General features: G+C 40.1%; 1 protein-coding gene across 3 annotated transcripts in view; it reads left to right on the top strand.

Moving 5' to 3' along the window:
* Window positions 1-26,270, top strand: part of myo1ea (myosin IEa) — a 118,338-nt gene that overhangs the window by 61,051 nt on the left and 31,017 nt on the right. For all 3 annotated transcript variants that reach the window (XM_061882102.1, XM_061882095.1, XM_061882089.1), the window contains exons 5-15: window positions 2,363-2,450; window positions 3,276-3,365; window positions 4,952-5,083; window positions 7,229-7,363; window positions 7,481-7,613; window positions 14,255-14,451; window positions 14,540-14,620; window positions 15,093-15,179; window positions 15,271-15,354; window positions 16,553-16,720; window positions 23,536-23,621. In XM_061882102.1, the coding sequence (XP_061738086.1) occupies window positions 2,363-2,450; window positions 3,276-3,365; window positions 4,952-5,083; window positions 7,229-7,363; window positions 7,481-7,613; window positions 14,255-14,451; window positions 14,540-14,620; window positions 15,093-15,179; window positions 15,271-15,354; window positions 16,553-16,720; window positions 23,536-23,621 (1,281 nt within the window). The remainder of the gene's footprint in view (window positions 1-2,362; window positions 2,451-3,275; window positions 3,366-4,951; window positions 5,084-7,228; window positions 7,364-7,480; window positions 7,614-14,254; window positions 14,452-14,539; window positions 14,621-15,092; window positions 15,180-15,270; window positions 15,355-16,552; window positions 16,721-23,535; window positions 23,622-26,270) is intronic.

The raw sequence follows: 26,270 nt of genomic DNA, 5'->3' as shown, positions 1-26,270 counted from the left end.
GGATTACCGCCACGACAGGCACCAACAACCTTGCGGCCACAGCTCCAATCAGCCGCCTCGACAATAGAGGTTCGGAACATGGTCCACTCGGACTCAATGTCCCGCACCTCCCTCGTGACATGTTCAAAGTTCTCCCGGAGGTGTGAATTGAAACTCTCTCTGACAGGAGACTCTGCCAGACGTTCCCAGCAGACCCTCCCAATGCGCTTGGACCTGCCAGGTCTGTCCGGCATCTTCCCCCACCATCGCAGCCAACTCACCACCAGGTGGTGATCGGTAGAAAGCTCCGCCCCTCTCTTCACCCGAGTGTCCAAAACATAAGGCCGCAAATCCGATGACACAACTACAAAGTCGATCATGGAACTGCGGCCTAGGGTGTCCTGGTGCCAAGTGCACATATGGACACCCTAATGTTTGAACATGGTGTTTGTTATCGACAAACTGTGACGAGCACAAAAGTCCAATAACAAAACACCACTCGGGTTTAGATCTGGGCGACCATTCTTCCCAATCACGCCTCTCCAGGTTTCACTGTCGTTGCCAACATGAGCGTTGAAGTCTCCCAGTAGGACAAGGGAATCACCCGGAGGAGCACTTTCCAGTACTCCCTCGAGTGTACCCAAGAAGGGTGGGTATTCTGAACTGCTGTTTGGTGCGTAAGCACAAACAACAGTCAGGACCCGTCCCCCCACCGGAAGGCGAAGGGAAGCTACCCTCTCGTCCACTGGGTTGAACTCAAACGTACAGGCTTTGAGCCGGGGGGCAACCAGAATTTCCACCCCAGCCCGTCGCCTCTCACTGCCGGCAACGCCAGAGTGGAAGAGGGTCCAGTCCCTCTCGAGAGAACTGGTTCCAGAGCCCTTGCTGTGCGTCGAGGTGAGTCCGACTATATCCAGCCGGAACTTCTCTACCTCGCGCACTAGCTCAGGCTCCTTCCCCCCCAGTGAGGTGACGTTCCACGTCCCAAGAGCTAGCTTCTGTAGCCGAGGATCGGACCGCCAAGTGCCCTGCCTTCGGCTGCCGCCCAGCTCACAATGCACCCGACCTCTATGGCCCCTCCTATGAGTGGTGAGCCCATTGGAGGGATGACCCACGTTGCCTCTTCGGGCTGTGCCCGGCCGGGCCCCATGGGAACAGGCCCGACCACCAGGCGCTCGCCATCGTGCCCCAACTCCGGGCCTGGCTCCAGAGCGGGGCCCCGGTGACCCACGTCCGGGCGAGGGAAATCTGGGTTCATTTCGTTGTAATTCCATAGAAGTCTTTGAGCTGCTCTTTGTCTGATCACTCACCTAGGACCTGTTTGTCTTGGGAGACCCTACCAGGGGGCATGAAAACCCCCAGACAACATAGCTCCTAGGATCATTGGGACACGCAAACTCCTCTACCACGGTAAGGTAGCAGCTCAGAGAGGAGTATCATTATTTTGTCTAAATTAAAGATTTTGCAGATTTTACATTTGAATTAACAGCGTACCTTAGTTGCTTTAGAGGTTTGTGTTAAAGCATTAGCTTAGTTAACTTTTGTTCAACAACATGTTTTCTTGTTTATCTTTGTGGCAAGTTGTTTCAGACATTGAGGGGTTATGTCTGTGTGCTCCATTGAAAACTGCATCAAAATGAACCACCCTGTATGTTTAAGTGTGTTGGAACGGTTTGCAAGCAGCTCCAGTATTTAACATCATTTAAGGCTCACTCGAAGGAACATGTTGCGAAAGGCTATGTTGTGAGTTGTCCAATGAAAGTTACTACATATTCTTTATGTACTGCTCACATTTCTTGGAAACAGGCATTTTACAGTTATTAATTAAAATTGGTGAAAGTAAAGGCACTGTGGCTAACGCTCATTCCTCAAAGTGAGGAGGGCTTGAGTTCGATTCCCAGGCGGGGGGGCTTTAGCTGTGGAGTGTTCTTTCCGTGCCTGGCTGGGTTCTCTCTAAGTACTCTGGCTTCATCCCACATCCAAAGACATGCACTTGAAGATTGGCTCATTAGTAACATATTAAAATTGGCCCTCAATTTTTTTATGGTAATTCCTGGCAACCACGGGTGGGGGTATGTTACCGTAATTTGTGCAGATTTTTTTTTACAGTGCAATTGTTGAATAAGATATGCCAGCATTTTAAGGTAGCTGTCACCTTACAAGACTCTCCGTTACAAATATAATAAATAAGAATAACACTTTAAGTCAGATGTTGACGTTACATTACATGACTTAGTGTGGTTTAATCACCTGAACAAGCCACTTGAAGCACTATGTACTATGTAAATGTTTCGAAAGATAACACTATTACATACTCAGTACATCAAACAACATGAATAGGAAAATAGTAAACAAAAGTAATATGTTTTTGTCTCTTTTTTAGTGGTGAGAGTGGAGCCGGTAAGACTGTGGCGGCCAAATACATAATGGGCTACATCTCCAGAGTGTCAGGAGGCGGACCTCGGGTGCAGGCAAGACCTTTTTTTTAATTATTGGGAACATACACTGTGTATATATCTTTTTTAGTATGAGGCTTTTGACATCTTTATCTAATTCAGGGTTATCGAAAGTGCGACCCAAACCTTTTTTTTAATGACCTGTGGCATATGCAAAGGATTGGGCCCACACTGAAAGTAAAGTTGTAATAAATACCACACTGATAATAATGATTTGTCATGTTCACGAAAAAGCTGATATGTACCGGTTTTTTATTTAAATATTTTTAACTGCTTGGTACATTTTACCTATGTTGAATTTGTTGTAGTGTGTTTATATGACAAAAGATAAAGCCTCTTCTTAATAAAGCCCACCACTTCTAGCCATCTGTTAACCCCCAAAATAAGCAATTGTCCTGTCCATGTCTCTTGATTGGATACATATCCAAATGTGATGAGGAAATGCCTGTGCTGCAATGGCAGTGGGATAACATTTAAATTTGGAGAGGATAATGAGCTTAACTCAACTTTTTTTGGTCCCGCCAAACTGTTGTTTACATTCTATAGAAAAGGTTGCCAAAAAATGGCAAAAAGAAAAAAAGACGTACTGTTTAGTGGAAATATTACGATTATATGTTTATCTACAGTGTAAAAAACTCGAGGTTTTATTATTTTTTTTGCTTCAAGTCTGTCATTTCAATCACCAGGTAAGATGTCCTCCAGATTTTCTGTCTGTGTGTGTGTTGTACATTAACGTGTGAGGAGGAAGTTCCAGAGACATTTGCGAATGTGGTGTTTTCTCTTGATGCACTCAGCTGTGTGTATAAGATGTCCTCACAATGTCCATGTGTGTCTTTGCAGCACGTCAAAGACATCATCCTGCAATCCAACCCACTGCTGGAGGCTTTTGGCAACGCCAAGACTGTGAGGAACAACAACTCAAGTAGATTTGTAAGAAGACTTGACAATAATTCACACTAACTTATTGAGAAGCATTTGTTATATTATACTGTCAACTCTTAGCCTGTGTTTGGTTCTGTGACACAGCTCTTAACTCAAAACACTTCTATCTCAAATCAAAGAGCGTAATCAACTAACTCTAAAGAGTTTCCCATTGATTGAAATTGATTTAAGTGCTGCTTGTTCCACCCAAAACAACACCATTTTATCATGCATTTTAAAAAGGAAAACAAACTTAAAAAAAAAAATAGTCAAGAATATTATTAAAATGTTAAAATAGAATGCACCACTAACAACTACAGTAGTTTTTGAAGTAATGTAATAATAATGTATAGTACTTTACCTTAAAGAGTGGACACGCCATCATCAGCTTTTCCATATTTTAAAAGAGTTAAAGTTAAAGTACGGTGGGCTTGCTCAGGAATAATTTTGGTGATTTAACCCCCAATTCCTAGCCTTGATGCTGAGTGCCAAGCATGGAGGTAATGGTAAATGTCTTCCGTTTTAATATTATTTTACCATCTTTGGCTGGCATTAGACTCATTCTGCTATGGCTAGACTAGCAGTGGTTAAATTGCTTTGCCAAGTTGGCTCCACGCTCGATCAATCATGTTTTTGATGATTTCTTTGTTTGATTCATTGAATATAATCCATTTTGTCTTCTCAGCACTGGACTTCACATTCACTTTCTTTGTTACCATGTTTAGAAAAATTAAGTTATGTCCATCTGTAGCTATAAGCTAAGGCTAGCAAATAAGAAGAGATGTTTTGAGCGGATCTTACAGGGTTTACTGTGACATTTGCTACATCAGCTAATGGCAGGGATGTTTGTTAATCAATGTTTTCTTGCAAAGCATTAAAATTAGTAAAGAGATAGCTCTTATCTCAAAACACTTTTAAGTTGAGGCACTCTGAAGTTGCATTACCACTTCATTCCATGAAGGCTATTCACAAATTTAATATACTGTACCATTACATATCTCTATCGTATATTACAAAGAAAATGGTAAACTGGAACACAAGAAGTGAACAAGTTATTAGTAATTGCTGTGACAGAAAAAAAGTAGGATTAAATACGATCTGCTTCTTCACACTCCTTTTCAGACATGTAGAATTGTGTAACTTAACACGAGACACACTTCAGTGTAACTTTATATGCATGTTTGAAAAAACTAAACCATCACTTCAAAATATTTAAAAGTTTTCAAAATACTCAGAACTTTTTGTAAACCCGTGTGGTTTAGTTAATAGTTAAATTACAACATAGTAGTTGGGGAGCTGAGGTCCGCTTTTGGATAAGTCGTATTTATTTTGGCTCCAACAACCGACTTTTGAGGTAGCGTCTTTGGCTAAATCCTGTTTCTGTTCTCTGTCGGTCCTGCACTCACTATTTGAAAGCGACTGGAAAATATATTACATTACTTGCCCGTCTGGTAAGAAAGTCAGTAAAATGTTCATATGAAGCACACACTCCGCACTTGACAGACACCCAGCAGCACGTCAGAGGCCACAGCTCCTGTATGTAAGCTCCATACAGCCCAATCTAATGTTGAAAACGTCTCTCTGTTATCCAACAGGGAAAATACTTCGAGATCCAGTTCAGCAGCGGCGGCGAACCAGATGGCGGGAAAATCTCCAACTTCCTTCTGGAGAAGTCACGTGTCGTCATGCGGAATCCTGGCGAGAGGAGTTTCCATATATTCTATCAGGTGGGGGCTATTTTGGACCCGGACTGCACCATGAGGAAACAGTTGGCTCACCAACAGTGTCTGGGAGAAAAAAATCAGGCGGTTGTATTTGGACACACCTCTTAGGGATCGATTTATTTATAAATCCTTTTAACAACAACCACAGTTAAAAAAGTGAAGTACACAACAACCACAGTTAAAAAAGTGAAGTACATTAGAGATCAGAAAATTATACTACAACTTATTTCCTAATCCTTCGAGACATAAATCCATTTTTAAAGGGTCACAGAGCTTATCTCAGCTGATTTAGGGTCAGAGGCGACATACACTCTGGACTGGTCGCCAGCCAATCACAGGACACATATAGTTCATACAAATAAGTTAAACTGTTCGCAATTAAGGACAATTTACTGTAGCAGTTAACCTAACATGCATGATGAAAAAATGTGAGAGGAAGCTGGAGTACCTGAAGAATATCTCTCTCACACACACACACACACACAAGTACGCAGCCACACACGACCATGCAAGCACACAGCCGTGCATGCACACACAGGGGCAAGGCGCAAACTTCACACAGAAATGGCCAAACTTATCTCCAAACTCTCAATCTCCTGACTGGGATGCAAACATAGCAACCACTGTTTGGGCCTAAAAGTGACATTATAGACATGACATAATGGACATTATAGGTCATTTTCTGTTTCCAGTGCACCATTTCGAGTTCTCAGTACATAAAGAAAGGTCTATTAAGGCATACTTGTGTCCTGGTTTTGCACCATGTTTATTTATGTTCCTGTGTTTTGTATTATTTCCCTTCCTGTGCTTTTATTGATGTTTCCACTTCCTGTTTGTCTCTAGTCTGAACGCTGGCTCCTTCACCTGTCCCTGATCAGTAGTGATGGGTAAATGAAGCCTCACTGAGTGTGTTTGGCACACTCACTAGCTGTATTAACACTGCACTGGTCATCCACCATCTGCCGGAATATGAGTCATTACTTTTGATCAGCAAGTAAAAAGAATAGTGTGCAAATATTGTTTGGGGTTTTTTTTACAAATAGATGTGCAGAAAAGAATATGAAATGCGCAACTGTGGTCAATGAGCCAAAGAGTAAACTGCAAAATTATAACATTTACCTTATTTGTTGCTATAAGAGCAAAATTATCCAACATTTCGGAATTTGACCATTTGCTTAGTTCCATTTAGATCAATGAAGGAGAAGAAAACCGATGTCAAACGCAACACGCCTCCTCTTCCGACTTTAGACAGTACAAGCTGTCCCTCATGACAAACACATTTTTCCGCTTTACCATAAAATGATACAACAGCTGTATCGGTTACATGTTCTTTTCTTTAAGTGACATCCACATCGAGAGACACGGCATCAGTCCCTGACAAAGTATCGATGCTTCAGTATCGTTTAAGCCATCAGTAACAACTAGGAAACATTTGCCTGGTTACCAATCAGGATGCCTCTTAAGCAGCTTTCTTTATAGGACAGGGCTGGATCGTTGTACGTTGTTCTTTTATGTGCTGCATGGCTTTCCCTATGCTTCCTGTCCGTGTTAGCTTTTTGTGCACTTCTCTGCTGCACTATTTCAGTTCTACTTTGATGCTGCTCCCTTGGTTGATTCTTAACAAAAGGCCTGCACCTTGCCTGCCATTTTGTGGGTTGCAGACCAACAACGACTACACAGAATGTTACCGTTGTGCTCTAATGCTTTTGTCAGAATGTGTCCATTCTTCAACTAAAGTAACTTTCTTAATTATTTGATCATTTTCAAAATATGCAATGTGATGACCTAAATATGACACAAACCCAAAGTTTAGATAGAGCACTGTTATTTTGTTAAACCTGTCTTTGGAAAAAATAAAATGACAATGAAGTTCTATAATCATGAATTTAAAAATGGTAAAGTACTATAAAAAGGTTATTATCTGCTTACCGGTTGTTTTATAAAGTTCACTATTATCCTCAAAGTTAGCATCTTAAGCTCACTTGGGTATCTCTTGAGTGACAGAAGAAAAGCTCTGACTCACTTGGAGAGACGTTATTTAGAGTGCATTTCTTGAAGAAAAAAATACTGTTTGGGTATTTTCAATGCGAAAGAGCAAATTGAATGCAGATGTGAACTTGTATGATAATGATGTTGTTGTGTGTGCAGTTAATTGAGGGCGCCGGTGGCGAGCAGAAAAATAGCCTGGGAATCACAACTTTGGATTATTACACTTACCTCAACCAGTCTGGGTCCTACAAAGTGGAAGACATTGACGACAAAAATGACTTCCAAGAGACCATGGTACACAATTTTCCCTGTTATCACTTTTACCCATGCTTTAGTTTTAATGCTTTTTAATGCAAGTGTATTTGTGACATCTACCAATAAAAGGTGACCTTTTTCTCTGTGTCTCCTCAGCATGCCATGAAAGTGATTGGCATTTCAGATGTGGACCGTGCCATGGTGCTTCAGATTGTGGCCGGAGTCCTACACGTTGGCAACATTAGCTTCAAGGAAGCTGGCAACTACGCTGCTGTGGAGAGTGAAGAGTGTAAGTGGCTCTCTGCTTTTGTGTTTGATTTTTCTGCCTCTGTGCTCCGGTTCAGCAAGCTGCCACTTTGACTAACAAAAAAAAAACTCCCATGGTGCAAATTAGGATCCAATCCCCACTTAACACAAAAAATGTATTTTGCACATGTTCCGCTGGCCTGGCCTATAGACTGTATTCCCCAGCCCACAGTCCAAAAAGAGAACTATTGCAGTGGACTAACGCATTCCCAGACGCAGTCAATGTGCCGACCTTAGGGCCATTTCCTTTTAGGAAGTGAGTCACGCTAATAAGGCAGGGAGGGGCTCTCAAGACAGCATCAAGTTGGGGTCTGCTGTGTGCTCACACTTTTTTTAGCAGCTTGTATTCAGCACTTATTTTTCATGACTTATATACTTTCAGTTGTTTAATGACCAAAAATGCTACTGTTTGTTAACTTTGCACACACTGACATCAGAAAACTTACCTGGTTTATGCAGAAGAATGGTTATTGCTTTGCAAAAATTACAATGTACTTCTGTTTGCACTCCTGGCTTTCTTGCAATTTTTGATCACCAATTTTGGTATCGTTTGGCAGCACATCGGGTTAACATGTCTGCCTCACAGCCAAAAGGGTTGTGGGCAGAGGTGGGTAGTAACGCGCTACATTTACGCCGTTACATCTACTTGAGTAACTTTTGGGATAAATTGTACTTCTAAGAGTAGTTTTTATGCAAAATACTTTTACATTTACTTGAGTATATTTATAGAGAAGGAACGCTACTTTTACTCCGCTCCATTTATCTACATTCAGCTCGCTACTCACTACTTTTTTTATCGATCTATTAATGTTTGTTTTGGTTTTTCAACATAGGATCTACGCATGCCTGCGTTTCACCAATCAAATGCAGTCACTGGTGACGTTGGACCAATCAAACAGAGCCAGGCAGTCACATGACCGTCACACGTGAAACCCGATTTAAGCAAGTTGAACAACTTATTGGGGTGTTACCATTTAGTGGTCAATTGTGCAGAATATGAACTGTGCTGTGCAATTTACTAATGAAAGTTTCAATCAATCAATCAAAAGTGCAAATGAAAAAAGACACTTTTTATTTCAACCGTACTTCCCGTCAAAAGCCTAAAGACTGATCGCACAGTTCCTGTCTTCACAATAAAAGTGCCGCTCCATCGCGCCTGCGCTAACAAAATAAGAGTCTCCGGAAGCCAGTGCAAATAAGCTAGCAAACTACGAAGTTTGCCGCCAATGTATTTCTTGTAAAGTGTATAAAAACGAATATGGAAGCTGGACAAATAAGATGTTAAAAACCAACGAGTTTCATGTAGTATTAGACGGAAAGGAGGAACTTTTTTTCTCTCCATTTGAAAACGTGGACATTATCAAAACTACATTGCAAGTCATCAGAATCAGGTAAAACACCAACTTATATTCTTGTCTTCATGAAAGATAGGAATCTATATGTTAAACATGCATGTATATTCATTAAAACACCTTTAACATGTCAACAAAAACGGCAAAATAAATAAATATAATAATATACTGTATATATAAATGTATGTATGTGTGTATATATATATATATATATATATATATATATATATATATATAATATATATATATATATATATATATATATATATATATAATATATGATGTGTATGTATATGTATATATGAGGTAGATCACCTCGACTTGGTCATTTATTAAGTAATTGATTAACGTTGAAAAACGTATTGGGTTGTTACCATTTAGTGGTCAATTGTACGGAATGTGTACTGTACTGTACAATCTACTAATACGAGTTTCAATCAATCAATCAATCATTGAATGCCTACTGAGCCTGTGGTGCTGTTAAGTTATTGTGGCTCAATATGCCTTAATTTTTTAAAATTTTAATGTACTATTATTTAATATATATTATTGTTTTAGTTGCTTAAGAGATATTCCTGGCTCTGAATTTGCTCCTTGCTATTTTTATGTTTTTGTGCATTATTTGTTGCCGTAACCATTAAACAAACAGGTTACTCATCAGTTACTCAGTACTTGAGTAGTTTTTTCACAACATACTTTTTACTTTTACTCAAGTAAATATTTGGGTGACTGCTCCTTACTTTTACTTGAGTAATAAATCTCTAAAGTAACAGTACTCTTACTTGAGTACAATTTCTGGCTACTCTACCCACCCCTGGTTGTGGGTTATATCTTAGCCTGTGGTGTTTGCATGTTCTCACCATGCTTGTGTGCGTTTCTTTCAAAAACATGTTAGGTTAACTAGGCCTTTTTCACACTGCCGGTCAATTTTAATTGTTGAGCATATACTGTAGGGCTGGTCGATATATTAATATGCTTGATATATCGCGGGTTTGTCTCTGTGCGATATTGAAAATTACTATATCGTGATATTCAAGTATAGGTTCTCACGCAGTTGCTTTTAGCTGCTGGCATTACACTACAGGCTCTCCTCGCTCTTTCTTGTCTCTCCTTCTCACAGACAGCAAGCGCACTTTCTTACATACGTCACATACTGTCACGTCATACGTCACATACGTATACGCCCTCGTGGACCAGAGAGTTAGCAGCATGGGTAATGTTAGCTGTGATGCTAGCGGTAATACGGGAGAAAGTGTGCGAATCTGGTAACAAATGAAGGAATAATTAATTCCCTAGAAAAACAGCAGGGGTCCATCGTCTGGCGGTGGTTTGGCTTCAAGTGGGAATATGTCGAACAGACAACCGTAATTTGTCAAATGTGGAGCAAAAGCATTGCTCCAAAAAGTAGCATTACTGCTAGTATGTAGCATCATTTGAAAAGTCACCCGCTAGATAATGAAGAGTGCTTACTCCATATATGAACATCTCCGTTCGGTGCCACACACCCAAACCATCAATTTGCTGAGGCAAACATATCCACATCAACACCCTATGAAAAAAAGTGATTTTTTTTTAGTTGTGATTTCCTTCTCTGCATGAAAGTTTAAAAGTAGCATATATTAATGCAGTATGAACAACTCTCTGAGCTGCCACCTTATCGTGGTAGAGGAGTTTGCGTGTCCCAATGATCCTAGGAGCTATGTTGTACGGGGGCTTCCTTCCCCCTGGTAGGGTCTCCCAAGGCAAACAGGTCCTAGGTGAGGGATCAGACAAAGAGCAGCTCTAAGACCTCTATGAAGAAGAAAAATTATGGACCCAGATTTTCTTCGCCCGGATGCGGGTCACCGGGGCCCCCCTCTGGAGCCAGGCCTGGAGGTGGGGCACGATGGCGAGCGCCTGGTGGCCGGGCCTGATCCCATGGGGCCCGGCCGGGCACAGCAAGGCCCCAGGGGTGGATGAGACCTGCCCGGAGTTCCGTAAGGCTCTGGATGCTGTGGGGCTGTCTTGGTTGACAAGACTCTGCAGCATCGCGTGGACATCGGGGGCGGTACCTCTGGATTGGCAGACCGGGATGGTGGTTCCTCTCTTTAAGAAGGAGGACCGGAGGGTGTGTTCCAACTATCGTGGGATCACACTCCTCAGTCTTCCTGGTAAGGTTTATTCAGGGGTACTGGAGAGGAGGCTATGCCGGATAGTCGAACCTCTGATTCAGGAGGAACAGTGTGGTTTTCGTCCTGGTCGTGGAACTGTGAACAGCTCTATACTCTCGGCAGGGTTCTTGAGGGTGCATGGGAGTTTGCCCAACCAGTCTACATGTGCTTTGTGGACTTGGAGAAGGCATTCTACCGTGTCACTCTGGAATTCCTCTGGGGAGTGCTCCGAGAGTATGGGGTATCGGACTGTCTTATTGTGGCGGTCTGCTCCCTGTACGATCAGTGTCAGAGCTTGGTCCACATTGCCGGCCGTAAGCCGGACACATTTCCAGTGAGTATTGGACTCTGCCAAGGCTGTCCTTTGTTACCGATTCTGTTCATAACTTTTATGGACAGAATTTCTAGGCGCAGTCAAGGCGCTGAGGGGTTCCGGTTTGGTGGCCGCGGTATTAGGTCTCTGCTTTTTGCAGATGATGTGGTCCTGATGGCTTCATCTGGCCGGGATCTTCAGCTCTCACTGGATCGGTTTGCAGCAGAGTGTGAAGCGACCGGAATGAAAATCAGCACCTCCAAGTCCGAGTCCATGGTTCTCGCCCGGAAAAGGGTGAAATGCCATCTCCGGGTTGGGGAGAAGACCCTGCCCCAAGTGGAGGAGTTCAAGTACCTAGGAGTCTTGGTCACGAGTGAGGGAAGTGTGGATCATGAGATCGACAGGCGGATCGGTGCGGCGTCTTCAGTAATGCGGACGTTGTACCGATCCGTTGTGGTGAAGAAGGAGCTGAGCCGGAAAGCAAAGCTCTCAATTTACCGGTCGATCTACGTTCCCATCCTTACCTATGGTCATGAGCTTTGGGTCATGACCGAAAGTATAAGATCACGGGTACAAGCGGCCGGAATGAGTTTCCTCTGCCGTGTGGCGGGGCTCTCTCCCTTAGAGATAGGGTGAGAAGCTCTGTCATCCGGGAGGAACTCAAAGTAACGCTGCTGCTCCTCCACATCGAGAGGAGCCAGATGAGGTGGTTCGGGCATCTGATCAGGATGCCACCCGAACGCCTCCCTAGGGAGGTGTTTAGGGCACGTCCAACCGGTAGGAGGCCACGGGGAAGACCCAGGACACGTTGGGAAGACTACGTCTCCCGGCTGGCCTGGGAACGCCTCGGGAACCCCCGGGAAGAGCTAAACGGAGTGGCTGGGGAGAGGGAAGTCTGGCCTTCCCTACTTAGGCTGCTGCCCCCGCGACCCGACCTCGGATAAGCGGAAGAAGATGGATGGATGGATAGAACAAGAATGTTTTAATGTAGACATATAGAATCATCAGGCTGCTGCGATTATATGCATCAAGTGTTAATTCAAGGATCAGGAAAAATATCGAGATACATATCGTGTATCGCATTCATCTGGACGATATGTCATGAAAAAGCAATTAGCGCCATAATTCTTCGTCAAAATTGACTGTTACAAAAAGTAATGGTCGGCGAATTAGCAGAAAACAGGTGAAAAAAAGATACCTACCTCCAACTGCTCGCCCACAAGCTCCACTGAACACACATCTAACCAAACCGCCCACGAACGAGAGTGAGAGACAAAATTGTTGCCTTCTTCCCCAAGTCTTCTCTTACACTGCAGGTGTCAAACACATTTGGCCCCACACGTATTTTTTATGTGGCCCACCAAAGCCTGCAAATAATAAGACACTTCATCTTTCTTGCTATATGTTTTTAAATTGAGACAAAAAGAAAAATGGACTACATGTAGCTGCAGTTTTTCTTACCTGAACATGATGCAACAACCTATTACATTTTTTTGGGGTCATCGTAACTCTTTTTGAAACTTGTAACCTTGACTGGTGATTTTATAGCAATTTTTTTATCAATGTGTTTGTAAACAATGATAATAACCAAATGAAGGGTAAATTGTAAAATATCATGAGGTGATTGTGAATGAATGAATGGTTTATTTTGAGCCATGCAAACAAAACAAGAGAATGACATAAAATACAAAATAAATATATAGATACATTCTTTTTACACCTACATTGAAAACATTACATGTGACTAATCTTTTGTAGATGTCAAGATTGTACTGATGGTTATAGTATAAATGATTCACAGTTACAAGCTGTAACTGTAATGTGGCCCACGATGATTTGACATCCATTTCCTATGCCAAATGTATTGGTTGAAGGGGACTTAATATGCAAAACTAACTTTTCTTGCCTGTTGATACCCGTTTTTGTATATTTGAAATTTTCATGAGTCCCACAAGTTTAAATGAAACCATGGAGGCATGGTGGAGATATTTTGAAAACAATCTTGCCTTCTTCTAAACTCCCAGACAAGTCGTTAGGAATGTGAGACTTTAGTGACATATTTTGCCTTTGTTACATCAGCGGATATATCCATGTATTGCTAGAGGATTATCCGAAGAGCTTTGCACATGTCCGCCATCTTCATTCAGTTGTTGTCCAAAGTTGTAGTCAATAAGTTCCTCATTGTTCTCTATCCTCTTGTTGTGGGGCAGACTGGATCGTACATGCACATTAATGCTAAAATCCATTCCAATTCTAAAAATAGCAGTGTATAGTTCTAACTTATATCTGTCAGTAGACTCGATATGAAAGCGCTAAAAAGTACAACATGCTGACAAAGCGGGGACGTAGTTGAAGAGGGCCTGGCCTTCAGGTGGATTTGGCATGTAAATAAGGCCACCCACAAAACGGCACATTCTGAAGAAACAGAAACCAAATCTTTGTAAAAGTTAGACCAAAACACCACCATTATATGTTATAGTATGTAGACTACGAGGATGTGTTTAAATCGTAAAATCATAATATGACTCCTATAAGGAAATGTTTACTCCGGTAGAACCAATTCCTTGAAACTGCCTCAAATGCGCCAGGACTGAGACCTACTAGATTTTTTTAGGAAATGTGAACAAGATCAGATTTTTTTTAAATCTAAATATTTGGTATTATTGGTATGAAGGTGAGTGTATATAAACACTGTATATGTGTACTGTAATCGACTTTTGACCATTCCAAAGTCCCTGACCCTGTGACTCATTCATGACCATTAATAGGTCAAGGTAGAAATGTAATTAATTTTACATTACTCTTATAGTTCTAGCCTTCCCTGCCTTTTTGCTGGGAATTGACCAGAACCGTCTGAAGGAGAAAGTGACTAGCAGAAAGATGGACAGCAAATGGGGGAGTGCCCATGAGTCCATTGACGTGACTTTAAACGTGGAGCAGGCGTGTTACACAAGAGACGCCCTCTCTAAAGCACTGCACTCACGTGTTTTTGACTACCTGGTGGAGGTTTGTACAGTTTATACATTTTTTAAATATGACTACATTGTTATTTTGAATGGAACAAAGCTTCAACTGAATTGAATTGTGTTCGCAGTCTATCAACAAAGCCATAGTGAAACAAGAACAGGAATTGAATATTGGCGTCTTGGACATTTACGGTTTTGAGATATTCCAAGTAAGTGTTTGAAAACCTGACTTTGAGTGTACATTAAATGAACAGGTCTTACCATTTTTCCTTTAAAGTGATTAAACATGCAGGATAAGACTTAAGTTCTCAACAATGCAGATTGGGCTGATGGAACAGCTGCAACATGCACGTCTAATCTGATTGTTTGTTTAGTTTGCATCATGGGATTGGTGTTGCACTGCTTTGTATTTCTTATAAGAAGTCAACTTTAAGAGTTTGTGTATTAGAATACAATCAAAGCCAACTTGCAAAAGGTCATCAGACAGGAAGATGCAGGCGAGCAGCACACAGAAGGCTTTCTTTCCTAAGGTCTATTGTTTGTATGTGATGTGAATTACACAATGCAGCCTTCCTCTTAATAAGCTTTTAGCTCCAAACAAAGCCTGTTAAATTTAGAGGATATCCGTCCTCAGCGAAAGACGTGTTTGTCTTTTATTAACCATATTATCTCCTTCTTCAGAAAAACGGCTTTGAGCAGTTCTGCATCAACTTTGTGAATGAAAAACTGCAGCAAATATTCATTGAGCTTACACTAAAAGCAGAGCAGGTGACGTTCTTCTTCAGCATTGATACTTTTATTTTATTTTCAACCTCATAGAATGGTTCATATACTTATTCTTTATACTTTGTGTTTGTAGGAGGAATACGTTCAGGAGGGCATCAAGTGGAGTCCCATTGAGTACTTCAATAACAAGATTGTCTGCGATCTAATTGAGAGCAAAGTAAAGTATAGGCAACATACATCCAACATTGTTTAATTCTCATTAAATTAAAATATTGCTAATTTTTTGCGACCATTTGAATTATGATTGACACTGTCCAAGGGATATTCATGTAAAAAAATGTTTTTTACCGTTATAGCTTTCAGTTGTGTATCTTGCGCTCATCATAGTGAGAGCAGAAGCCTAATAAGGTCGCCGAAATGTTACAAACCCTTCCCAATATGATGCAGCGCAGCACTACACCTCCGCAAACTAGAATTACACTATTATATAAATACACATTGGTGAAGTAATACTTCTGAAAGTGTCATTTTAAAATTGTCACCCAAATAACTATTATTTTCTTTTTGTAAAAGCAAACTCTTTTTTCAGTCTTACAGCATTAATTCAATTCATCATATAATTGATAAATATAATGTGTTTTGTTCCTATTATTTGCTGTAATGTTCTGTATGTTTTGTTAAATTTGGCTTTAGTTTTTCTGGAAAAATGTAATCAATACAATTGCAAATATAATAGATAATTAAACTATGACTACAGTAAAATGTGAAGAAACTTATTAGGCCATTATTTTGTTAAATTGTTTTAACATAATCTAAATAGACATAATTATACATTTTGAATTAAATTATTTTTTCCCCCAAAAATTAATTCATGATTATTATATATAGTTAATGGTCTTAATGCCATTTAATGACATTATGTAATCAAATGTCAAAGGTTTAATTATATTGAAATGCATTTCTTTAACAATTTTTATATATATATATATATATATATATATATATATATATTTATTTACAAATTAGTTCATATTTTTATCTGTTTGGTTTTATGTTAAATTTAGCACAAAAAAAAAACATCCAGAGTCCCACTTACTGAGATGTTAAATCCAATGAACAAGTGTTTTAAAGCAAAAATCAGTCCCGTTTGAGAGGTGGCAAAGATATCTATGTAAGCGCCTTATTCTTCAGCTGTTGCCTTTAACAAGGCATTAGTGTTGAACAGACTTTACCGTTAAGACTGTGGACCCAAACAGGGCAGTGTGTGTCCAGTAAGATCCACATTGCTTCACTTGTACAGCCCTTCTTTATGGACAGATAATCCTCACAAACAGCTAGACTATTGAGGCCATTAATAATCAACCTCGGATGGTGTTCTTCCCCCACCCCAACCACCATTACTTTGTTTTTCGAAGAATCCTCCTGGCATCATGTGCATTCTGGACGACGTGTGCGCCACCATGCATGCAGTGGGCGAGGGGGCTGACCAGACCCTGCTCCAGAAGCTGCGGGGTCAGATCAAAACTCATGAGCACTTCAACAGCTGGAACCAAGGCTTCATCATCCACCACTACGCTGGCAAGGTTGGTCTGTATTTTTGCTTTAAGTACTACGCCAGCTGGACCATTCATTAGGTACACCTGCACAATCTATTGACCTGTATCAATGTGTTACATTAAACAAATAGAGCACTCAGTAGGATGGAGTGCAGATATTTTACATAACTATCAAGTCACAGGTCCCACAATAGTGTATTAGAAGTTTGTTGCCTCAAAATGTAGCCCAGATGTTGAAAATTATACAGTTTAAAAAGTTAAAAGTCCAAACGATAGTCAGACACACTAGGTGTGGTGAAATCCTCCTCTGCATTTGACGAATCCCCATGTACACCCCCTGGGAGGTGAGGGGGGCAGTGAACAGCAGTGGTGGCCGCGCTCGGGAATCATTTGATGATTTAACCCCAATTTAATCCCCCCCCTTGATGCTGAGTGCCAAGCGGGGAGGCAGTGGGTCTCATTTTTATAGTCTTTGGTATGAACTTACGACCTTCCAGTCTCAGGGCGGACATTCTAACCACAAAGTCACTGAGCAGGTATTGTGCTTTAGTAAACCCTACAGGAACACACACTGTTTTGCATGTCTGTAGCTTCAATGTTAATGATCTGTGTTTGTCCACTTTTTCCAGGTAGACTAAATCTACATTTCTCCACTGCATTAGACGCCATATATCAATCACATACAGTTCAACGATAATGTTACATTGAGGAATGGGCCAGGAGGATAGGATTGTTAACAATACTAGCATAGCTCTGTCAGCTACAGTAGGCTGACCATATTCTGAAATCCCAAAAAGAGGACACATATACGTATGCGTGCAAAGGCGGGCAGCACGCCAAGGCCGGAGTAGGTGAAAATTTGCCAATGATACTCGAACTTGCTTTATAAAAAATATATTTATTTAAATAAAGCATTTTTTCTCCTCTGTTGACTGCTGTGTTGGCGCTAGGGATTTTAAAATGTTTAAATTGGGGTCCCAGGTACCCCATCAAGTCATAAAAATGGGGTCGCACAATACATTTTTGGGGTCCCACTTTTTTGTAAGCATTTTGAAAACAAATGATAAACGTATTCATTATCCTGTTGTATCTCAGATTCTATATCGTGTTTTAGAAAAAGGTTGTCATAAACGTTACTTAATTAATTTTAAAAAATAATAAAAAAGAAAACAAATGTGTATACATATGTAAATGTGTTCAGTTATAAACATTAATTCACTTTCTTCTTTCCTTCATGGATCTAAACTTTACCGCTGCTGGTAGTTTTTTCTATGTTTTAGCTGAGATAGGCGCCAGCGCCCCCCGCGACCCCAAAAAGGGAATAAGCGGTAGAAAATGGATGGATGGAAGTTGTAGGTGTAATTATTTCAGTATAAAAGTATAAAAAGTGTTTTGCTTGGGTAATGAAATGATGATAATGGTGCGCCAGGGCATATATATATTTTATATTTAACGCTTAAATCTTTGGAGTCTACATCAACTTCACATCTATCCCTCATTTCAAAATGTTTGTTTTTTTATGTTGTTTTTTGTTTGTTTGTTTTCCGCCCTTTTTTGTCAAACAAAACTATGTTTTTAATGGCATACACACAAAATATGCAAAATCTTCCAACAAAAATATTTTTCTTAGTTGAATATTTGATGTAAAGTAATGGGAACCTTGGATAGGTCAATAATTCATAATAGCATTGATTTTGATTCAATATTATGTTTTGAACAATGACAGTTTGAAAGAAAAAAACAGCTTTGTTTTATTGGTCAATATTGCAACTTTTTCTAAATTACATTTCACCTTTAAGCTTTTTTATTTCATTTTTGTTATGTTTTAGTTTATTTCAATAGTATTTTTAGAATGTGCCGTGGGCCTTTAAAACATTAGCCGTGGGCCGCAAATGGCCTCTTTGGCACACTTTTGACACCCCTGCTATAGATAATAAAAAATTAAATCTGATAAATCTATCGCGTTAATCATAACACACAGTCACCATCTCTGCTTCAGTAAACAATGACGGTGATGACGTCACTGTAAGCGATGCTAACTTGTCAGCCACTTCTTCAAAAGACTCCTTTTGAACACTCCTCGCACATTAACACTTCAAACGGCAAACAACTGCCGAGTTTTTTGACCTGCAAAGTATGTTTTTGAGGTGGAGCAGTCTGCTCGGGTGCTGGTTAGCTTGAAGCTAACAGCTAGCCTGTCTCCATCCTCCAGCGGGAGATAAAAGTGAAGTTTCCATGGACTCACAAATACTAAAATAACTCATTTACTGGAGTTAAAAATGTTGACTTTACACTCACCTTAGTGTTTACCAAGAAGTCTATTTCTTTTACCCGGCAAAACTCTAACCAACACTTCCTGTCAATAGCGTCACTTCCCTAACTTCCCCGGAAGTCCCACCTCCCAGCCAAAGCCATTGGCTAACACCCCGTAGCCAGCCGCTACAATATTTACAGCTAGAATTCACCAACTCGAGTATTTCATATATATATATATATATATATATATATATATATATTATATATATAGGTGTGGGAAAAAAATCACAAGACTACTTCATCTCTACAGAACTGTTTCATGAGGGGTTCCCTCAATCATCAGGAGATTTTAATGGAAGCAATCACATACAATGGTTTGTATAGGGCACAGAGTGGGTGGGTACAAGCAGGCGTAGGGTGTGGTGATTGGCTCATGTGTTACCTAGGAGGTGTTTCCGTCTGTGGCGGCATGTTGAAATGATTTCACTGCGCTTGTTGAGGGATGATAGATCTGGATGATATATAATAAACGGTTTCTCTTTTAAGCATAGGTTGCATCTTTTATTACCACTGTTGTAAGGTGTGCTGGATGCAAGAATTTGCCATGTTATTGAATATTCAACATTATTGTCTTTGAGGTTCCAAATGTGTTTGCTGAGTTCTGAAGAATTCCGCAAAGTCTGGTTTCTAAAGGAGGCGTTGTGATTATTCCATCTTGTTTTGAACGCTCCTTCGGTTAATCCTACGTACGTGTCGGATGTGTTAATGTCCTTGCGTGTCACCTTTGCTTGGTAAACGACTGATGTCTGTAAGCACCATTCGTTGAGAGGGCAATCAGGTTTCTTGCGACAGTTACATTCATTATTGGTTTCAGAGTCGTTTAGTCTGGGGGTAGGCAGTCCTTTTGCAATTGCTTTGTTGTGGTTTGAAATTATTTGTTGCATGTTGTTCATACAGCTGTAGCTCAATTTAATGTTGTTCTTGTTGAATATTTTTCTTAGGGTGTTGCCTTTGGGGAAGTGTTTGTCGATCAGAGTGAGGAACTTGCGGCCGATGTTGGTTGATACGTCTTTGCTGAATGGCGGATTGTACCAGATGATGTTGTTTCGTTTTCTGCTCTTTTTTGGTTGGTTTCCTGGAGTGGGTTCATAGGTGAGGGTGAAGTTGTATCCGCTTTCATCAAGTGCTTTCTGGTACTGGGGGGTTGCTTGGTCGAATTCAGCTTTGCTAGATGACAGCATCGATAGCCTTTTATTAATTCCGGTAGGTATTCTTTTCGTGGTGGTGGGTGGGTGGTTGCTGTCATGGTGCACGTATTGGAGTGTTGTGTTGGGTTTCGTGAATGGTTGGTAGCTGTTATTTCTCAGGTTGAAAGTGACGTCGAGGAAGTTGACGGTTTGCTTGTTGGCTTCAATCGTGATCCGTAGGCCGTTTTCTTTGAAGATTTGGCATATGCGCTTCTTGGTGTTCTCGCTGCTCCTTGGCGAGGCGCGGCACACTGCCAGTCCGTCATCACGGTAAATACCAAGGTTCAGGTTGAGGCTAGCAAGCTGGGAGAGGAGGAAACTCCCAACGAGTTCGCACGTTTCTGCTCCGTCAAAACTCCCCATAGTAACGTCAAATGTTGAATTGTTCTTTTTTTGCCATGGTGTACTGTTGTGGATGAGTATGGAGTTCTTTGCGTGGATGATGATGTTTCTTTCGTTGCCTGTGATTGAGTCGTAGTCCGAGGCGAAGTTTAGTGCTTGGGTCAGTAGGTCTTGGGTGATGGAAGGGTAAAATTCTTCGATGTCGAAGGAGATAAAGTTGTGTTGTTGTTTGTCTTGGATGTTGTTAAACCATTTGCTTACTGCTGCTGTATTTCTCCATCGGTTGAGTGGTGTTTTGTCCTTGATTTTTGCGTTGATTCTGTCCAGGATTATTTAGCTGATTTTTCCTATTTCGGATTTGGTTGGGTTTATTAGTCGGCATGTTGGGTTATTTGCGAAGTTGGGTTTGTGGTCCTTCAATGTGATGAAGGCTTCTTTGTTGGCTGTGGCGTCCACCCTGTCCTCAATGTCCAGTTCGGTTGCGATCCGCTTGTTTTCCAGGTGGATGTTCTGTAATGTGTTGGGTTGCGCTTTTTTGTATGATTTGGTGATGCTTTTGTCCAGTAAAGAGTTATGTTCTGGTATGTCCAACATTCTGTAGAAGTTTGTGGTTTTATCGGCGGCTATGATGAGGTTGCTTACTTTCTTGATGCGCTCCGTGTCATTTTTCAGCTTGGTGAGGAATGGGTTGCGGGCTGGCTTAAATTTGACTGATTGTATCATTTTGAGCATGTCGTTCTCAAAGTCCTTTAATTCTTTGACTGTGGGTGGGTTCTTGGTAGTTTTGAATCCGTAAGTTTCCTTTTGCGTTCCTTTTGTTTCAGGGTGGAGGAAAAAGTGTGCTTTCCACCGCATCCTTCTTAGGAAGTGTTCCGTCTTTTCTATGAGTCTTTGCTTGTAGTCCTTCTGCGCGGGTATGGGAATGTTCTTCGTGGAGTAGTCGATGCTGAACTTTTCAATTTCGGATTGAGCTACAGCTGTATGAACAACATGCAACAAATCATTTCAAACCACAACAAAGCAATTGCAAAAGGACTGCCTACCCCCAGACTAAACGACTCTGAAACCAATAATGAATGTAACTGTCGCAAGAAACCTGATTGCCCTCTCAACGGAAGGTGCTTACAGACATCAGTCGTTTACCAAGCAAAGGTGACACGCAAGGACATTAACACATCCGACACGTACGTAGGATTAACCGAAGGAGCGTTCAAAACAAGATGGAATAATCACAACGCCTCCTTTAGAAACCAGACTTTGCGGAATTCTACAGAACTCAGCAAACACATTTGGAACCTCAAAGACAATAATGTTGAATATTCAATAACATGGCAAATTCTTGCATCCAGCACACCTTACAACAGTGGTAATAAAAGATGCAACCTATGCTTAAAAGAGAAACTGTTTATTATATATCATCCAGATCTATCATCCCTCAACAAGCGCAGTGAAATCATTTCAACATGCCGCCACAGACGGAAACACCTCCTAGGTAACACATGAGCCAATCACCACACCCTACGCCTGCTTGTACCCACCCACTCTGTGCCCTATATAAACCATTGTATGTGAATGCTTCCATTAAAATCTCCTGATGATTGAGGGAACACCTCATGAAACAGTTCTGTAGAGATGAAGTAGTCTTGTGATTTTTTCCCACACCTACATATTGCGCTCTACCACGGTATCGAGCACTATTCTCTGGATAATCTAATCAAGACATATATATATATATATATATATGTGTATATATATATATATATATATGTATATATGTATGTGTATATATATATGTATGTATGTATGTTACACATACATACATATATATATATATGTATATATATATATGTATGCATGTGTATATATATATATATGTATATATATATATATATATATATATATATATATGTACGGTAACTTAACCCTGGACCTACATTGAAAATACACGCAACCCTAATTCAAAATGCCGGACATTTGACGCATTAAAAAAAAAAAACGCCCGGACACCGCCGCAAAAGGGACATGTCCGGGGAAAAGAGGACATATGGTCAGCCTAAGCTACAGTGCTAATATTCGGTCATGCTAGGTCAGCCTTTTAGTTGAAGAAAAACAAAATAGATCAAATTTAAAGTTACCATTTCTGTAGCTGACAGAGCAGCATCAGGCTTTATTTTAAGATGTTTTGCAAAGCCTTTTTAATTTGTTATTTTTGTTATGTTCTCTATGAAGGGTGGGTGTATACATGGAGCGGGCTCATCTAGCTAGGAGTGGTTCAAAGGCAGTATTGTGTCCATAATTTTGCGTAATAGAATCAGTACAATGAGTATTATCATCTTTTGCAAGGCTAAATTTGTGGTAAAGTTAAAACGCTGCCATATTCCCTATATTATAAACAGTATTTTTTCCATGTTGAACTTACATTTGTAGTGCACTTAGACTGTTATTAAAATGTTATTTTTGGTGATGTCCGTTTGGGAATTGCCGCTGCTCCCGCTTTATATGAGCTGCCATAAATATGACATATGCTTTTGGTAGGCGTCTGGATTAATCCACCTCTCCTTTGTGTATTTATAAGTTGAGCTTGACTGCTGTGTAACAACATGACATCATCTTTTTAATATTTACCTTCATTTTTGGGCAGAGGCAGTCCATGCCCTGTCCTCCAGATGTTTGGTGGCCTTAGCTTGGCACACTTGCCAAAGGCTTAATGAGCCGTTCTATGAAGACTCGAGGGGCTCTCCTAGTCCGTCTTTAAACAGTCCTCCTTTTTTAGGCTACAAAAGTGAATGAATTAAATGACTGAATTTATACTCTTTCTTTAATTAAACATAACACCTAGGAGGGGTTTTTTCTCTGTACCAGAACCCCATCTACCGGCCTATATATTATTATCTACTTGTTAGTAAGACTCCACATGTGCTATTTTCATCAAGCTGCAGTTTTAAACAGCTTAACCTTATCCTGCTTCATTTGTAATGGTGCTGTCCTCCATTCCAGGTGTCCTACGACGCAGACGGATTCTGTGAAAGGAACCGAGACGTCCTTTTCACTGACCTCATCGAGTTAATGCAGGGCAGTCAAATGTAAGTGACTCCTATTTCATTGACACCATATGTGATCAGGTTTTAACATTTACTTTTCTTCTACAGCCTTGGGGGTTTTCATTGGTTAGGAATTTTTTGTTTTATTTTATTTGTTTATTCATGAAAGGTTTTTTCCCATTACATTTCTATATACAATTATAAAATTGTATATACAATATATACAATAATAATGAAGTATAAAAAAGTAAAATAAACAAATAAAACATAAATTAAAATAAGATAAAACGATAACAATAATGAATTGTATGTGTCTGTTTTATGTAAAAATGTAAAAAACAAAAATGTTTCTGTCAAAATTTTTAAATGTATTTTTTTTTTGTTTATGAAGGGTCAGAAGCTGTAACATCAATTTAGTTTGAATTCAGATCTGAACCAGATTGCATCAGTATTGAAGTTAATTAACATTTTATATCATACCATAATAGCTTTATTTATGAAACCCTTTAAAAAACAACCACAGTTGAAAACTACCATCAATTGATTTACGTGGACCCCGACTTAGACAAGTTGAAAAACTTATTCGGGTGTTACCATTTAGTGGTCAATTGTACGGAATATGTACTGTACTGTGCAATTTACTAATAAAAGTTTCAATCAATCAATCAATCAAAAAAAACAAAGGGCTGAATACCACAAACAAGTAAACACACAAAACGCAGAGAAATAAAGACAAGGGACAGACTAAAGTATATAATTTGAAACAGAGGTGAAATAAATATATATGCACATAAAAAGAGCAGATAAAAATTATCTTCAGCATTTTGTTAAGGCAGTTAAAAAGTTAAAAACAGTTTAAACAGTTTGAAGTCTCATCCTGGGTTAAAAGCCAGTGAGTCAAATTGGGTTTTCAGAAGGGTTTTGAAAGTAGCCAAAGAATTAGCCTGTCTCACATAGAGAGGGAGATTTTTCCAGACTTTGGGACCCGCAAAAGAAAATGCACTGTCCCTTCTGAGCTTGCGCTTTGATTTGGGTACCTCCTGGAGCAGCTGATCAGCTGACCTAAGGGACTGGGTGGGGGCATAGAGGTGGAGCAGCTCAGAGAGGTAAGGAGGGGAAAGACCATGTAAGGACTTAAAAACAAATAAAATAATTTTAAAATGGACTCTAAAAGACACAGGCAGCCAGTGAAGTGAGGCTCAAACAAGAGTAATGTGCTCTCTTTTGATTGTGATTGTTAAAAGTCGGGCAGCTGCAATTTGGACCAGCTGCCGACGTGAGAAGGAAGACTGAGTGATTCCAAAATACAAAGAGTTACAGTAATCGAGCCGAGATGTGATAAAGGTAAGGATTACTGTCTCAAACTGTTTCCTGGAAAGAAGATTTTTAACATTGGCCAGCTGATGTAAATTAAATAAGATATCTTTCACAACTGTGCCAATCTGACGGTCCAATTTAAAATCACTATCAATACGAAAGCCCAGGTTAGTGACCATGGGCTTAACATGCAAAGCCAAGGGCCCAAAGTCAACAGGGGGGCCTCACTAGGACTCATTAGGGGTCAGGCCGTACACTGTAAAAAGTTATTTTTTTAAGCAAGATTAAATATGTAAAATCAATGTCAAAAACAAATTTTAAGATACAGTACGTTTATCAATTTGTTTATGTCCTAAAGTCAAAAATCAGGTATGTAAAACAAAAACAAACTGTCGTCCCTGGCCACATTTCACTTCAAATATTGTGGCTTCACCATACTGTGAATATTTTTGGGGATGTTTTTTAAAGCCTATTCAATATTTTGGTCCCACATTAAGCATTTTCAAGCATAAACATAGCCAAACTTAAGAATATCAATACTGCAACTGGTTACTAGAGGAGACCAAACCAATCATAGAGTGATGTTCAGTATCGTGAGTTATTTAGTGACTCAGCTATTTTGGATTAAAAGAGTATGAAAGTGATTAAATGGTGTCTCTGGAGGAGGGGTCCCCAAACTACGGCCCATGAGCCAGAAATGGCCCGCCAGCGTCCAAAATCCGGCCCGCGGGTAGTACCAAGTAAAAAAAAAAAAATATATATATATGTTTTTTTTTGTTTTTTTTTTAATCTGTTCTTTTTCACCCATTCATCAATCCATTTTCTACCGCTTGTTACTCAGTCTCCTAGGCAGATACGGCACGCCAGCGTCCAAAATCCGGCCCGCGAGTAGTCCTGGCTAAAAAGTAAATAAAAATTGTATTTATTTATTCATTTTTTGATTATAATTTTTTTTAATTTGTCATTTTTTGCCCATCCTACAATGTATTCTCTACCGCTTGTTACAAAATCCAGCCCGCGGGTAGTACCAAGTAAAAAAAAAAAAATATATATATATATGTTTTTTTTTGTTTTTTTTTTTAATCTGTTCTTTTTCACCCATTCATCAATCCATTTTCTACCGCTTGTTACTCAGTCTCCTAGGCAGATACGGCACGCCAGCGTCCAAAATCCGGCCCGCGAGTAGTCCTGGCTAAAAAGTAAATAAAAATTGTATTTATTTATTCATTTTTTGATTATAATTTTTTTTAATTTGTCCTTTTTCGCCCATCCTACAATGTATTCTCTACCGCTTGTTACTGGGTCTCCTAGGCAGATAAGGCACGCCAGCATCCAAAATCCAGAACGCGGGTAATACCAAGTAAAAAAAAAAAA

This window comes from Nerophis ophidion, linkage group LG02 (assembly GCF_033978795.1).
Source record: "Nerophis ophidion isolate RoL-2023_Sa linkage group LG02, RoL_Noph_v1.0, whole genome shotgun sequence".
NCBI lineage: Eukaryota > Metazoa > Chordata > Actinopteri > Syngnathiformes > Syngnathidae > Nerophis > Nerophis ophidion.
The sequence above is the reverse complement of the archived record's forward strand: the minus strand, read 5'-3'. Positions and strand labels throughout refer to the sequence as shown.